The sequence below is a fragment of the Hyperolius riggenbachi genome, chromosome 1 (assembly GCF_040937935.1).
Source record: "Hyperolius riggenbachi isolate aHypRig1 chromosome 1, aHypRig1.pri, whole genome shotgun sequence".
NCBI classification, from domain to species: domain Eukaryota; kingdom Metazoa; phylum Chordata; class Amphibia; order Anura; family Hyperoliidae; genus Hyperolius; species Hyperolius riggenbachi.
In genome coordinates, this window is record NC_090646.1 from 147,517,561 (window position 1) to 147,534,407 (window position 16,847).

Consider the following 16,847-nt stretch of genomic DNA (forward strand, 5'->3'; position numbering starts at 1 on the left):
TCTCACCTCAGGTTCCTTTTAAACCAAGTTACTTGCAAACCAAGGTTTTATTTTTGTGTGTGTATAAATATTTGTGTGTATCCGCTTGTCTGTGTATACTTTCTTTTGTGTGTGTTTTGTACGTGTGAGTGTGTGTTCATTACCTCTTTCAAAATGTCTGCCTGAAGCACTGCCTCTTCTGATTTGGGATCATTACAATAGAATCCTGGTGCATCGTTGCCCTAGGGACCACACCAATGTGGAGCGTGCTCAGGGGCGTAACAACAGACCCTGCAAGAGATGCAGTCGCAGGGGGGCCCATAAGCTGCAGGCGACCCCGTGGGGGTGGAAGTTTCTTTTCCCTGTCCTGAGAGACTGACAACTAAGGGAGATAAAAAGCTCTCTGCACAATTGTTCTAATAACTGCATCTTCTCAGTCACTGTTAAGGAATTATACAAAGTTTTGCAGACAAAGATTTGTAGACAGTCTCTGTTCAATGTTCAGCAGGGTCTTGTGTACAGCGCCAAGCCCCCAACCTCTCTACCCCTCCCCAAGTCCTCTGTACTGTAGTGATGCTGGAGAAGTCTGCAGAGGAAGTTCTGCTCCATCAGAGATGGACAGAGTGAGTGTAATAAGCTGAGGCTGGGAGCACACTCATCTGTCGGTTTTCTGTATGCGTTTTCTGTACACCATGTGGAGGAACACAAGTTCTGTAACACCAATCAGCTTTGTGATGTCATCATGGAGGAGATGAAGAGAATTTCAGTGGAAACCTGTGCAGCTCTAGTGTACTCCATACCCAAGAGAGCTAAGGCAGAGCTGGAAAATGGTGGGCACTCAAAATATTCTTCACTTAGGGGTTGACTCACTTTTGTTGCCAGTGGTTTAGACATTAGTGGCTGTATGTTAAGTTATTTTTATGGCACAGCAAACTGTTAAACAAGTTCTACACTGACTACTTTATGTTGTATCAAAGTTTCATATCTTCAGTGTTGTCCCATGAAAAGATATAATAAAATATTTACAAAAATAAACTGCTAGTGTCCCCTGTGAACAATTTCTGGGATTGATATTTTTAGAATTACGCTACATATTGAGTCATACAAAGGCGTGTAGTTTTGCTATCTTCCTCATATGTTATGTATTTGGAGGTTCATGCTGTTTACTCACTGTAAGAAATCACTGGGGAAGGATCAGAACAAGTAAGTAACATTCACTGTTACATATAGCTGGTTTTTCAGGTAGAACGCCTTCTGAAATCACTCTACAAGTTCATAGCTTAGTCTATTAATGTAATTAACATTTTCTGATTCTCTCAATTCATAAACTGATCATATTTTAATAAAAATGATCACAATTAATCAATCATTAATAACTTGTCAGTTTTCAAGATTTTACATCTTGTTGCCAAGAGGTTGCAATGTGAACATATGTTGTCCACTCAGCAATGGACACTAGCTAATGTTTTACACAGTCAAAACTCTTGTGGTTGATCTAATAGTCTCTAGTTCATTTTTGTTTACATGACAAAAGTTGCTGAATTTGTAAATGTATTGAAATGAGTAACAACTTAGTAAGGGCTCATTCACACTATGGGCTTGATTCACTAAGACAAATAGCATGCCTTATCAAAGTTAACACGCCTTATCAGAGTAGCATAGTGAGCACTATGAACTTATGCCTGCTAATTGGCAATAATGAGAGGAGCTCTCGTCCTGCCCTGAGCCCCTGCGGGTTCGTATGCTACTCTGATAAGGCGTGTTAACTTTGATAAGGCATGCTATTTGTTTATAGTGTATCAAGCCCTATGTGAGTTGCAGTGAGTTTTGACACACTACACACAGGGCTCGATTCTCTAAGCCGTGATTAGAGTTGAGCCGAAATTTTCGTAATTTCGCGTTACTATACGTAGCGTAATTGCCATTAAAATCGTAATTGAAAATACCGTAAGCGTAATTTTCAACGCGTAATTTCGCGTTTCGTTCATACCGTAATTTCGCATTAAACCATACCATAATTTCGTGTTAAACCATAATGCTCCCGTATAATATAAAAAAGCCGCCGACTTTAAGGGTTAATAGCAAAGCCCCCTTAAATGCTAAGGGTCCCCCAGATGCCCACCCCCCCTCCCAGGAGAAATGAGTATAGGGGTACTTGTACCCCTTACCCATTTCCTTTAAGAGTTAAAAGTAAATAAACACACAAACACTTAGAAAAAGTATTTTAATTGAACAAAAAACATAACCACGAAAAAAGTCCTTTAATATTTTTAATTAACCATTAATACTTACCTGTCCCTTTAAATAAATGATCCCTCGCAATAGCCTCGGATATGTTCTATCAGTTACAATGTAACAAAGTTATTACAATGTAACAACTTTGTTACATTGTAACTACGCCGCACCCGACGTCACTCGCCGCTCAGCCGCCGCATACACTTACGCGTCCGTGCAGGACGCTAAGTCCCCGCCGGCTCCCGCTGTCCACCCCGCCCACATCTGTCACCCACATGTGGGTGACATGTGGGAGAGGCGGGGAGGGCAGCGGGAGCCGGCGAGACTTAGCGTCCTGCACGGATCCGACAGAGCTCTGAGCTATATAGCTCAGAGCTCTCCAAGCATCTTTGAATTTGGGCTCCAAGGAGCCCCATTGGTCCTTAGCAGACCAATGGGGTTCCTTCTGATTTGAAGAAACCCCATTGGTCTGCTAAGGACCAATGGGGCTCCTTGGAGCCCAAATTCAAAGATGCTTAGAGAGCTCTGAGCTATATAGCTCAGAGCTCTGTCGGGTCCGTGCAGGACGCTAAGTCCCGCCGGCTCCCGCTGCCCTCCCCGCCTCTCCCACATGTCACCCACATGTCACCCACATGTGGGTGACAGATGTGGGCGGGGTGGACAGCGGGAGCCGGCGGGGACTTAGCGTCCTGCACGGACGCGTAAGTGTATGCGGTGGTTGAGCGGCGAGTGACGTCGGGTGCGGCGTAGTTACAATGTAACAAAGTTGTTACATTGTAATAACTTTGTTACATTGTAACTGATAGAACATTTCCGAGGCTATTGCGAGGGATCATTTATTTAAAGGGATAGGTAAGTATTAATGGTTAATTAAGAATATTAAAGGACTTTTTTCGTGGTTATGTTTTTTGTTCAATTAAAATACTTTTTCTAAGTGTTTGTGTGTTTATTTACTTTTAACTCTTAAAGGAAATGGGTAAGGGGTACAAGTACCTCTATACTCATTTCTCCTGGGAGGGGGGGTGGGCATCTGGGGGACCCCTTTTTAAAGGGGACTCCCAGATGCCACCTCGAACCCCCCTCCCCCCCCCAGGAAATCGCGGCCTCCACCTCCACCGCCCATCGGAGGTGGAGAAGAGCCCCTTGTCCTTGGATTGGACAAGGGCTCGGAGGGGGAGGGGAAAGCTTGGCTGCCCCTCCCCTTCCGAGACCCCCCAATCCATGGACCATGCGGGCTGGTATAGTCAGGGTGCGGAGCCCCACGCGGCCGGTGCTCCGCATTCTAGCTATCCCAGCCTGCATGGGGGACAAGGGGTTAAAGAGGTCTGGGAGGGGGGACCCCACGTCGTTTTTTTTTTATATTTCCCACACTCAGAACGAAGTAAGTAAAACTCTTCCCACTTGGGGGAATCTATGAAAATAATACACTATTGTTACCTGTGCAAAAAAAACGGACATTTTCCGCATTTGAAAGACATTTTTCCCCTTGAAACTTAAAAATCGATTTTCTCAAAAACTATAAGGTCTTTTTGAAAAAAAAATGTTTTCCTTTTATTCCCACTGATCCCCTTAATATACCCTGGGAATTTGGTGTTCCTAAACTTTAAGCAGGCTTTGCTATTAACCGTTAAAGTCAGCGGGTTTTTAAATGTATACATTTTTCCTTTGAAACTTTAACATCGATTTTCTGAAAAACTATAAGGTCTTTTTGAAAAAAAAATTTTCCTCTTATTCCTTCTGATCTCCTTAATATATTCTCCAAATTTGAGGCTCTTAGCATTTAAGGGGGCTTTGCTATTAACCCTTAAAGTCGGCGGCTACCTAACATTGATCCATGCGTCAACTTTTCCGCTTGGGAGCATGGCCATACGCATTAATTTCGTAATACCCACTGTAATGCGAAAATTACGCCTACGCGAAATTTCACGAAATCCTTTTTCATTACGATTTTGTACTTACGGCCATAATCGTAATTACACTAATTACGCGAAATTTCACGAAATCGTAATTACGTCATTACGCTCATCTTTAGCCGTGATAGCTGCTATCACAGCAGTTATCACGGGAGCCGCCGTGCACAAAGTGTTGTGCGCGAATGGCGTTTCTTCACGTGATACGCAAAGGTTTGCACGCGATCACGGGCACTTTTCACATGAAAAGCGCCCGTGATCGCGCGCAAATCTTCATATATTACGTGAAGTAACGCCATTCACGCGTAACACTTTGTGCGTGGCGGCTCGCGTGATAACTGCTGTGATAGCTGTTATCACGGCTTAGAAAATCGAGCCTATAGTGTGCGATAAACATGGTAACATGAAAGACTTTTATTTTAACATTCACAGTACAGCAGTGCGTTGCTGAGCAGTGCATTTCAACTTGTTGGGAGTGATTAGAACTCATGGAAATGCATAGAAATAAGCACCTGAATCAGCTGGTTTCCTTGTATGATAATTGTATGATAACGTGCAATGCAATGCACAAAAACTCACTGACAAATTCATGCTTTTTTACATGCATTTTAATGTATTTCAAAACAATTACTAGTGTGAATGAGCCCGAAGGTTTAGGGACTCTGGGTGTGATGAGCAGCCATAAGTATGTGTGCAGCCTCTATGGCCGGGGCATTCAATAAACTGTGACTCAGATAAAAGAATGATTGCTTTATGACTCATAGGTGATTCCCTAGTTTTCCAGTCTGGGAAAGCAATAGGACATACCAGGCTGCCTTTTATGCTGGGAATACACGAGACATTTCCGCGGCTCCATCGAGCCATTAGATGGCACGATTGATCATTTCCAACGTGTCCGATCACCCGCTGGATCGATTCCGCGCTCGATACCGCAAGCGGGACCATGGAAAAAGATAAGGAAAACGAGCAGAAGATAAAAGAATCGCGAGCGGGGACGAGTGGGAATCAATTTGGCGGCATAATCGAGCCGCAGAAACGTCCCGTGTATTCCCGGCATTACATGCTTATCATCTGTATTTGATTGCGTACTGCCACAACATGTAAAAAAAAAAAAAAAAAGAATTTACTCTGTCTGTTGTTTGCTTTATTCTGTTACTAGTTATTGTTTTAATTAAGTGTACAGTTTTACTAGTCACTGTAGGGACCTTTTAACTTGTCACTTTAAAACATGTCAATTAATGGGTATTCATTAGTTTCTTGGGGTTGTTTGTTTTATTTTGTTTGATACATATTTTATTAGTGGTTTTTAACATACTAGTACCTACTAATTGTGCTTCACTTACATGTCCTTAAAGTGTACCTGAGACAAGGGGAATCACAGGACTTTTACTTACCTAGGGCTTCTGTAGTCCGTCAGCTACCTCAACGTCCTCCAGTTTCCCTTTGGTTGAATAAAAGTAACTTTAAAGTGGATCCGAGGTGAATTTTTATTCATTGCATAATTGTGTTCCTTACATATAGTTTATAGGGCATTCCTCAAGCCAAATACTTTTTTTTTTTAATACTTTCATTCCTATAAACTAAGCCTCGCCCACAGCTTCTCCAAAACGCCAAGGCACTCAGACCCATGTAGCAAGGGCTTATGGGAGCTCAGTCTGGGCAGGAGGAGGAGGTGGTTACTAGCCAGAAATTTCAGAGGCAGAGGGGAGGGGGGAGTGAATTTTTCACAGGCTGAGGGGTGGAGATGCAGTTGCAGATTACCTGTGTATACAAACAGAACGTGGTCACTCTCATTGTATCAAAGGAATAAATCATCATAAACTAATGAAGCTGTATGCAGCCTGATTTGCTGTGTAAACTTTAGATAAGATATATAGACAAGTTACTTGTTATAGTTAGTTTTTCATCTCGGATCTGCTTTAAGTGAAAATTTGCCAGGGGTATGAATAATTATGGGCAGCACTGTATATATACAGGTGTATCATGAAGGCATGTTTGCATGTTGAAATGGAAATTCTTGATTCCACAAACTGTTTATGATGTGTGAGAATTGTGTGCACACTGGCTGCCAACAAATCTCCGCCGTCCTTTTTTACCTCACTCAACTAAACATTCCTTTCACTTTATGTGTAACCGCCCTCGGATACAATGTTCAATGTTCAGCTTGTAATCTATGATTTCACAAAAATTCCATTTCTACTGTGCCAATAAATGACTTATCCGTTCTAGTCAACTGAAGATTTGTCTGGAGATCAATCTGAGGTGAACATGTCAGAACCAGATGCAATCCCTTTCCAGGAAGATGCTCCGTCTAGTGATCCCAGCAGGTAAATATATTTTTATCAATTGGTTTATATTCTTTTATGTCATAAATATTTATTTTTTCACAAATCATTTTATTGATTAGAAAGGTTACACTACAACAACCAGTAAGGGCCTTAAAGTCAGCCTTGCCAACTGGTAAGAACATACAGAAGAGAAACACAGGATTGGTCAGTCCAGAGGTCACAGGCATTTGTATCTAATGCATCATTACAGTCATCAAACAGCGTACAGCAGTGTATATAAACTGAGTACTTGATGTCTGGTATAAAATCTTATTAACAGTAAGTTAAAGTTTACCTGAGATGTGGTGTACTGGTGTATTTATACCTCCCTAGGACTTTCTGCAGCTCCATGAGGTGCGTGGGCTTCCGTGCTGTCCTCTTTGGCTGTTCTCTTCTGGACAGTCGTGCGTATGCGTACCCTGGCTGCTTGCAACCCTTCCCCCCCCCCCCCCGTTCCTGTGCCCAGAGTGTACTGAACCTGCACAGTACTACTATGTGTAACATAGTCGAAAAAGGAGGGTGGATGAAAAATAAATAAATGGATCAAGCTTATTTAGTAGAGGAGGGAAATAGATATAGATAACAACAACAACAAATAACATTTGTAAAGCGCTTTTCTCCCGTGGGACTCAAAGCGCATAAGCATGGCTCTGACCATCGTGGTACAGGGGAAGAATTTTATAAATCTGGAAATGCCAGGCTAAACAGGTGGCTTTTCAGTCTGGATTTGAATAGCTCCAGGGATGGTGCTGTCTTTACTGGGTGTGGTAGGGAGTTCCAAAGAGTAGGGGCAGCATGACAGAAGGCTCTGTCTCCAGATTTTTTGAGGTGCACTCTGGGAGTGACCAAGTTTATAGAACTTGCTGATCTGAGGTTGTGAGAGGTGTGGTGCAGCTTCAGCAAGTCCTTCATGTATCCAGGGCCCAGATTGTGCAGGGATTTGAATGTCAGCAGTCCAATCTTGAAGAGTATTCTCCATTGTACTGGTAGCCAGTGCAGTGAGCGAAGGATCGGTGTAATGTGACAGTGGCGAGGCTGGTTTGTTAGCAATCTGGCAGCAGCATTCTGCACTAATTGCAGGCGACGCAAGTCTTTTTTGGGGAGGCCAGCATAAAGGGCATTGCAGTAGTCCAGCCGTGATGTGATGAAGGCGTGGACTAGGGTTTGAAGATCCTCTGGGGGAATCAGATGTTTAATCTTTGCAATGTTCTTCAGATGAAAGAAGGAAGATTTAACTACAGATGAAATTTGGTTTCTGAAACTCAATTCCCCATCGATTAGTACGCCAAGGCTGCGCACAAGGTTGGAGCTGTTTATGTCTGAATTCCCAATCCTGATTGGTGTTGCTTTAGGATAGAGCTGTTTTGATGGCGAGCACTGGCTTTGGACAAACAGGACCTCAGTTTTGTCAGCATTCAGTTTCAACCAGTTATCATTCATCCATGCCTGAAGCTCAGCTAAGCAAGAGTTTATTTTTGGGGTAGGGTCTGTTCCACCAGGTTTGAAGGACAGGTATAGCTGTGTGTCATCGGCGTAGCAGTGGTACGTCAGGCCATGTCGTTGGATAAGTGTACCGAGTGGCAACATGTAGATTGCAAACAGCAGAGGGGATAGGATTGATCCTTGTGGCACTCCGAATTGTAGAGGTGCAGGTTTGGACATTATAGGTCCTAGGGATACTCTCTGTGTTCTGTCAGTCAGGAATGATCTGAACCACTGGAGGACTGATCCACTGATGCCACAGTACTCCTGCAGTCTGTTAAGCAGGATTTCATGGTCAACTGTATCAAAAGCAGCTGAGAGATCCAACAGGATTAGGATGGAGCATTCCCCTCTGTCCCTTGCCATGAGCAGATCGTTGCAGACTTGGATGAGGGCTGTTTCACAGCTGTGGTGTTTCTTAAAGCCAGATTGTAGAGGGTCCAGGATGTTGTTTACTGACAGCCTGGTTTCAAGTTGCAGATAGACAGCCTTTTCAATAACTTTACCTAAGAAGGGGAGGTTGGAGACAGGTCTGTAGCTGCTCATAGCATCTGGATCCATGGAAGGTTTTTTGAGAAGGGGCTTGATGATTCCTTCTTTTAGAGAGGTAGGAAACCTCCCTGCTTGCAGAGAGCAATTTACTATTTTGTGAAATGCTGGACCAAGCAGGTCAGGGCATTTCAGCATATGTTTAGTTGGTCCAGGGTCCAGGTCGCAGGTTGTCTGGTGGAGACGACAGAGGGTGTCTGAGATCTCTTCCTCACTAATACTTTTGAAATCAGTCCAGGGTGTTAGGTTGTTTTTGCAGCTATTTCCATTAGTTGCATGAGTCTTGGGTGCTGTGGACTGAATGAGAGACCGAATAGAAGATACTTTGTCAGCAAAGTAGCAGGCAAATTTCTCACATAGCTCCTTTGAGGGAGTTATAGTGGGTTTTAGACAGGATGGATTACATAGTCTATCAACTGTGCGGAATAGTTGGGCTGGTCTGTTGGCGGCCTTTGCGATCTCCTGTGATAGGTAGGAGGATTTTTTCTTGGTGATCGCATTTTGGTAGCTTTCCCGGTGAGAGACAAGGGTGTGTTTATCTTTTGAATTCTGAGATTTTCGCCACTTCCTTTCTAGTCTGCGCACTTCTTTCTTTAGGTCCTTTAGTGAGCTGTCAAACCACCGTGCATGGTGAAGTGGTGTAGATCGTTTGATGCGAACTGGAGCGAGGGCGTCATAGGCAGATGACACTGCATGGTTGTAAATCAGGACCATGGAGTCTGGGTCTGCGCAATGATTGGTTAATGCGTCGAAGTTGAGGATATTCTGAACGTGCTGGGGTGAGACATCTTTCAGTGAACGGTATTTTATGAGTTCTTTCCCTCTGTGTTTTATCGCTGGTGCTGTCAGAGAGAAGTGGATGGTGTGGTGGTCTGACCATACCACTGGGTTTATATCCATGTGTGATATTAAAAGTCCGGAATGAAATATAAGATCCAGGGTGTGCCCTTTCGTATGGGTGGGGAGGTTGATAGCCTGAGAGAAACCCAGTTCATTCATTATGAGAAGTAGTTCACTTCCTAGCTGGGAGTCGTGATCATCCACCCATGCATTGAAGTCTCCCAGGATGATCCATCTAGGGTGTTCCACTGTTACGCAGGATAAGAGTTCAGATATTTCCTTAAGAAAGGCTGGACCATTTTTTGGGGGGCGGTATATGAGCAATATGTTGATGTTTACTTCTGCTGACAGTTGAGCTGCAATACATTCAAAGGTTTCAGTGGGGCCTATGGGCAGGGGCCTTATGTTCAAGGAGGATCTGAAGCATATGGCAACCCCCCCACCCTTGCCGACTTGTCTCTCACAGTGCAAGATTGAATAATTGGCCGGCACGGTTGCTTCAAGAGTTGGGCCTGCATGCTTCCCAAGCCAGGTCTCTGTCAAAAAGGTCAAATCAGAGAGCTCTATTAGGTCATGTATAGTTGCAGTCTTATTATTTATCCATATAGATGGGTCAAAAGACAGAGTTGCACTCCGTAACTTGCTCCCATTTCTCACATCCGGGTAAATTAGACACCAAATTCTTCCTCATAGCCCATGAGGATTCAGAACACTCAGTCTCAGTGGTCTCCTTATACCAATAAAGCTGGCAACATCTAATTCCAAAGCATGAGGGAGTTTATCTAGTCAGTGAATTCTTAGAAGTGGTTTCCTCTAGGGAAATCTGTAGTGACCGTCATCACCAGTCACATATTTTTAGTTTCCACTGCCTGCTAACTCCTCCGTACCAAGCCAGCCACACCATATTTTTCGAATGTATAGAGCTATGTGAGTTGGTACAGTGGCAAGGTTTTGTTTCATTTATGCAGTTTGCCTTGGAAGGAGGAGCTGAGACCGACCATTTCAGAAGAATATCTCTTTGAGCATAAAAGTAAAGTAATTGGCTATGTTTATTTTTCACAATATCATCTAGCACACCCAGTAGAGCCATCTTGGAAGACATGTGGATTGGTTTCTTTAGTTGAATAGTAATGACCTTACTCAATTACCCCAGAACCTCTGTACTAGGCTACAATTCCGATACATATGCAGGAATGATCCCATTTCCAAGCTCCATTTAGGGCAGTATGCATATTTAGTTCAGCCAGTTATCGCCATAATACACCCTTTGAAACAACCTAATCTCTATCAGACGATCCTTTGCAGAGATCACTGCCCAGACAAATCAGGTAGAAAGAGCGCAGAAGCCCTTTTGGAAAAAACAGTGCCGCAATAGGCGCCTATTGTAAAAGGTGCAATTTTCTGCAGAGGAAGGTCATTTGGGCGCACAGTGGAGCCTGCTATCGTGGGCCTCCTGGCGCCGAAATGTACCCTGTCACGGACGGTTTCGCTGCCGCAGATGGCGTCCTTGAACCACCCATGAAAGAATGCGATCGAAATCGTTTTTCTGCACCGATTACGATTAATGATAGAATCTGGATTAAATTTGAAGGGGCTGCCTGGCAGCCCAGCCTGAGATCTCTCCCTCTCACAGCAGCTGAAAAGCAACCTAAGTGCAGGAGGCCTGTGAGTTTTTAATTAGTCAGGGATCATTTGGTAGTACATCAAAGGTTGCTTCCTAGCAAATCTCAATCAGAGGATAATTACCACACCAAAAGGTTGCTTTCATCCAAGGGAAGCCAAAGGAAGCTAGCTCCACAGGGGTCCATGGAAGAGCTTGTATCACCTAGCCACAGTGGCACCACTGGGGAGCAGATTCAAAAGCATGTGTCTTATGATTTTTGGGCTGTTATGAAGGTGTTGTGCATAGCACAGTTATGAAATTGCAATAGTTTTACTTGTGAGAATTGGACCGGTATGCTCATATGAAATGCATGACACTAACCTATCCCGTTATTGAGGTATTCACCTTCTCGGTGACAAGACCTGATACGGCCTTCATGAAATATGTCATATGAATCAGTATTTTCTGAGGAATATGAAAACTGTCATATTTGGTGTGCACTAGAAACCCACTCAGGAGGTTAACCGCACCCTGTCCAGCCCCTGGGCTGAACCTGAGACTCCACCCAAAATTGTGGTTTATTCAAAAGTGTTTGCCAGGGCCTCCTCCTTGATTCCTCCAATTCCATCTTCATGGGAGCCTGCCACTGCTATGAGGAAGAGTGGCGGCCATCTTGTCTGAGCTTTGGCTCCTGAACTGAAACAAAGAACTGCACGTGTTTTCTCAGAAAGGACATATTTCCACATGAACTTAAGTATTTTCTTCCCTTTTCATTTTTATACTGCGCTACGATTGTCTCCATAATTGTTGATTTTAATGATTTTCTGTATATATTAATTATTTATATTGCATTTATAATAAAGACTTTATAAAAAGTCATTTTATTTGTTCGGCTACACCTGCTATTCAGCCACACAGACTGAACTCTAGTTTCTGAAGAGCCGTTACTATTGTTGATAGCTAGATAAAATAGAGTGTGTTTAATTGTTTTATTTGCAGATATTAGTTAGGTCTCCTACCCTTCTGTAGGAGTGGTGGCAGTTATACCCTGAAATAGTGTGTAATTTGTATTACCGTAACTCACAGGCTCCCTTCTAGTCGGTCTGCTGCCAAATTCTCAGCGGTTTCTGCACACCGATTGCGACCACAGATTGCATGGTCTGTGTGCTGAAACCGATTGGAAGGCATTGTGCGGTCTGGCCACTAGGGGGCTTGTGACACCCCCCCCCCTCCCCCTTACCACTACTTATCACACCAAAATGATTTATACATTGCAGGGCTGTGGAGTCGAGGAGTCAGAGCAATTCTTGGGTACCTGGAGTCAGAGTTGGTGGTTTCATAAACTGAGGAGTCAGAGTCGGATGATTTTTGTACCGACTAACAGCCCTGGCACATTGTCTTTTTGTGCCACAAATTGGGCATTCTTTGGGTGGTACGTTTTGCTTAGAACTGTTTTACAGTATAATCTTGTTATAATTAATAAACTCAGATATAGTAAACATCAGGGGCGCTTAAACGCACAGGCACTCCTGGCAGTCGCTTGGAGCGCTGTACGCTATTAGGGCGCGACAGCTGGACCTTGTAGTGCACCTCGAACACACTACTTTCATATCACCGCTATACCTGCAACCTCGTGTGCCCCCCTGGACCAATAGAGAGAGAGCAAATGTGCTCTGCCTCTTCTCCACTTTTAGCTCCGCCCCCACCGCACGGAAGTTCAGGTAGCATGTGCTGGGCAGGGCATTTGTTCTGCATTGACAATAATCGCCTGCCCTGCATGCCTGCTAATAGTAACAGCATGGAGAAGAGGAACTGCCTGGGACTAGCTATAGAGAGAATAGCCAGTACTAAAGTCTGTGGGCGGCTGTGACTGGTGAGTGACATCATAGCACTATAAGGCGGTGGGGACTCGGGAAGGCAGTTGCTCTCTCTGCCTGTACATTTAGGCTTTGTTTACATCGCTGACGTTTTTCGATTTTGCGCGTGATATTTTTTTGCGCCTCACGGCGCTCACCTGCGTGCTGTGATTTTTTTTAAAAAGCGCTTTACTAAGTATTTTTGCAGAGCAATTTTTTTTAACTTCCCGACGCAAGTCCGGGAGTGAACTTTTTGACCCGGAAAAGAATAAATACAATGTATTTATTCTTAAAAGCGCTGCGGAAAACACTATACAAAGCGTTTTTCTTCAAGCGCTTTGCGATTTCCCTATACCTTCCATTGAGGCAAATCGCCTCAAAAATGGTGCAGGCAGCGCTTTGGTGAGCAGATCAGAATTGAACGCTCAGATGTGAACACTCTCATAGGGAATCATTGCACACATGCTTTTAGGGCGATTTTCAAAATCGCCGGTGCTTAAACAAAACGCCCAGGTGTGAACGAGCCCTTACTGGGGATAATGTAGGGTCAGCTCTCTGCCACACTCTGAGCTCTGGATGCAGGGTGAGGAGAGCTGTGGCTGTGGCGAGGGAAGTTGGAGCAGCATTCGATTTCTATCTATCTGTCTCTCTATCTCTGCCTCTCTATCTCTCTACTGTATCTATCTATCTATCTATCTATCTGTCTATCTATCTATCTGTCTCTCTATCTCTGCCTCTCTATCTCTCTGTCTCTCTGTCTCTCTATCTATCTATCTATCTATCTATCTATCTATCTATCTATCTATCTATCTATATCTATCTATCTCTGCCTCTCTCTCCATCTATGTATCTATCTATCTATCTATCTATCTATCTATCTATCCATCTGTCTCTCTATCTCTGCCTCTCTCTATCTATCTCTCTATCTCTGCCTCGCTATCTATCTATCTATCTATCTATCTATCTATCTATCTATCTATCTATCTATCTATCTATCTATCTATCTCTGCCTCGCTATCTATCTATCTATCTATCTATCTATCTATCTATCTATCTATCTATCTATCTATCTATCTCTGCCCCTCCATCTATCTATCTATCTATCTATCTATCTATCTATCTATCTATCACTGCCACTCTATCCCTCTATCTATCTATCTATCTATCTATCTATCTATCTATCCATCTACCTACCTATCTATCTATCTATCCGTCCGGAAGGGAGTAAAACCAAGGGACTAGGCCAATGTTCTCAATAACCCTTTATTTGTTAAAGAGAGTCTGAAGCGAGAATAGATCTCGCTTCAGACCTCATATATAGCAGGGGCCCTGCTAAAACGCCGCTATCCCGCGGCTTAACGGGGGTCCCTGTACCCCCAAACCCCCTCCGTAATGCAGGGGAGCGCTTCCTGATTGGGGCAGGGCTAACCGCCGCAGCCCTGCCCCACGCGCGTCTGTCAGCGCGTATCTCCGCCTCTCCCCCGCCCCTCTCAGTCTTCCTTCACTGAGAGGGGCGGGGGAGAGGCGGCGATGCGCGTCTGATAGACGCGACTGGAGGCAGGGCTGCAGCCGTTAGCCCTGCCTCCAGGAAGAATATTACCAGCGACCATTTTCCGACCAACTTTTGCGGGGGGTGGGTTGGGGGTGAAGGGACCCCCGTTTAGCCGCGGGATATCGGCGTTTTATCAGGGGCACACGTGCCCCTGCTATATATGAGAGCTGAAGCGAGATTTAGTCTCGCTTCAGTGTCTCTTTAAGGTATGTACTCTCTGGCCCTAATACCTTAAGTTCCCTGTTTGGATAGGCTCCCCTCTCTGGTGCCACTTATTCCCGTTTTTAACTCTGACTGGAGGCAGTTACTCTGTCCACTCCATGCTCTCTGTAGGTCAGCCCTCCTCTCTAGCTGTGCACAACAGCCTCTGCCTGGAGCGTCCAGTGACACTTCTGAGGTATGACACTTCTGCCAGAATGCTCCTGGCAGTGCCTGCTGTGCACAGCCCGGTGGAAGCACAGCACTGACATATAGGGAGAGCTTAGTGTATGTAGCATGCTACACTGTCTCGGATTCAGTTCAGGAACCGCCAGTCACCTACGAACAGAGGGCACAGCATAGGCAGGGAGGGAAGCACATCCAAACAGGGATACCTTTAATACCAGTACACTCATTGGCAAAAAAAGGGACTAAAGTGTGTGTGTGTGGGAGGGGGTGGGGGGTCCCACAGAATTTACCGCCTGGGGTGACAGAAACGCCAGAAGCACCCCTGGTAAACATTCTGGTATAGTAAACTATGTGTCCAGGTCCTGTCCAAGCCTCATTATAAGTATATGGGAGTGATTCCTGATATAGTAAACCCTGATATAATAGAACTTCTGCTATAGTAAACCTGTTTTTTGGCCCCTTCGGGATTCTGTATCCAGCAATAGTGGAAAGTGGGTGGGCGCATGCATCATAAGTTAATTGGAGACCCATGAGCCATGCTCGGTGGGCGAGCTGGCAGCCAGCCATTTGAAGGCTGCTCGCTATCTGCACACTACACCTGGATTACCTCAAAAGCACCAGCCAGTGAGACCTATGTTTAAGCTTTGTAAGCTACTGCCTTATTACTGAGGGAATTGGGCATCATCTGGGACTTGCTTGTGCATGGCAACGCTACAGTATCATCCAGGCTGCACAGACTTGTGGACACACTAGATTACTATACCTGCATTAACTGGTGAAATATATGCTTCCTGTGCAAGCTGTTGCGTGATTATATTGCATGCAAATCCCTGCATATTGAGCACTGTGCATTTTGATCTATTATTATTATTTATTTATAAAGCGCAAACATATTCCGTGGCGCTGTACAATGTAAGAAAACAAACAATTGATACATAATGATACAGACAATGATATACATCAAATATGAACACTGATAAAAAATACAGCACTGCTGATTACAATTTGATTTAACATGATGACTAAAATGTATAAATGTCTAACAGTGTGCTAGCAATTAAATTAATAACATATCATGACACAAAAGGTTGAGAGCCCTGCCCTTGCAAGCTTACAATCTAAAGGAATGGGGTGGAAACAAGAGGTGGACACTGACTGTGCTTGCTTGCTGAAGCATTGAAAAGAAAAAATGACGCCCAATTATTGACTGAATTAAAGGACAACTGAAGCGACAGGGATATGGAGGCTGCCAGATTAATTTCCTTTTAAGTAATGCCAGTTGCCTGGCTACCCGGCTGTTCTTGCTCTAATACTTTGAGGCTAGGTGCACACTTAGCAGAAACGCTAGCGTTGCGGAAAACGCTGCGTTTTTGACGTGAATGGAAGTCTATAGGCCGCAAAAAAAAACCTGCTTATGTGTTTTGTATGCGTGCGTTGTTAAAAACGCTGGTTTTGTTGCATAATTTGGAAATACGAAAAAAAATGAAATAAATCATTATTTTTAAGACTTGAGTCATTATAGTGTTAAAATAAAATGTGCGACAGTAGATAAAAGACACATATGCGTGTGTAGTGTATACAGGAAAATGATCCCCTCTTGTTGATGTAGCTGAATCTGCCGGCTGTGATTACGCGGTAATGTGGTTACCACACACTAGTTGTGGTTTCAATGATGGCGGAGACCGGCCATTGAAATTCAACGTGCCCATGCCCCAGCGTGATCTGATGAAGGCGTGCGAATGCCGAAACGTGTAATCACGCTGGTGACACGATTTGGATCAGGACACTTTATTCGCTAACATAACTTCTCAATATGAACGAAGCTGTACCCAGTCTATCAGGCATTAAGTTTACCTTGTCGTGTTAGACTTAAAACAAGCCTGAACCTGATGTATTGTGTGAGTCAACTGGCTGTTGGCCAGTGCACTGCTGGACTCCTCTGAATCAAATGCTGTTCCGTTGTGCCACGTTCTCAGCCCTTGGGCCAGTGTTACAAATTCACAATACCTCTGACCCATCTTTTGCAGTGCACTGCAGGTCTCCTCTGGCTCAAACACTGTTCCACCCACTGTGTCATCCACTTTCCGAGCCTTAGTTAGCCGTGTAGGGCGTGCTGGCATGCAGAGT

At 44.2% G+C, this 16,847-nt stretch overlaps 1 protein-coding gene across 1 annotated transcript in view; it reads left to right on the forward strand.

The window, feature by feature from the left end:
• LOC137567897 (caspase-3-like) overlaps positions 1–16,847 on the forward strand; it is a 161,870-nt gene that overhangs the window by 76,360 nt on the left and 68,663 nt on the right. The window contains exon 2 of the mRNA XM_068278713.1: positions 6,354–6,451. Coding sequence (XP_068134814.1) covers positions 6,393–6,451 — 59 coding nt within the window. The 5' untranslated portion in view covers positions 6,354–6,392. The remainder of the gene's footprint in view (positions 1–6,353; positions 6,452–16,847) is intronic.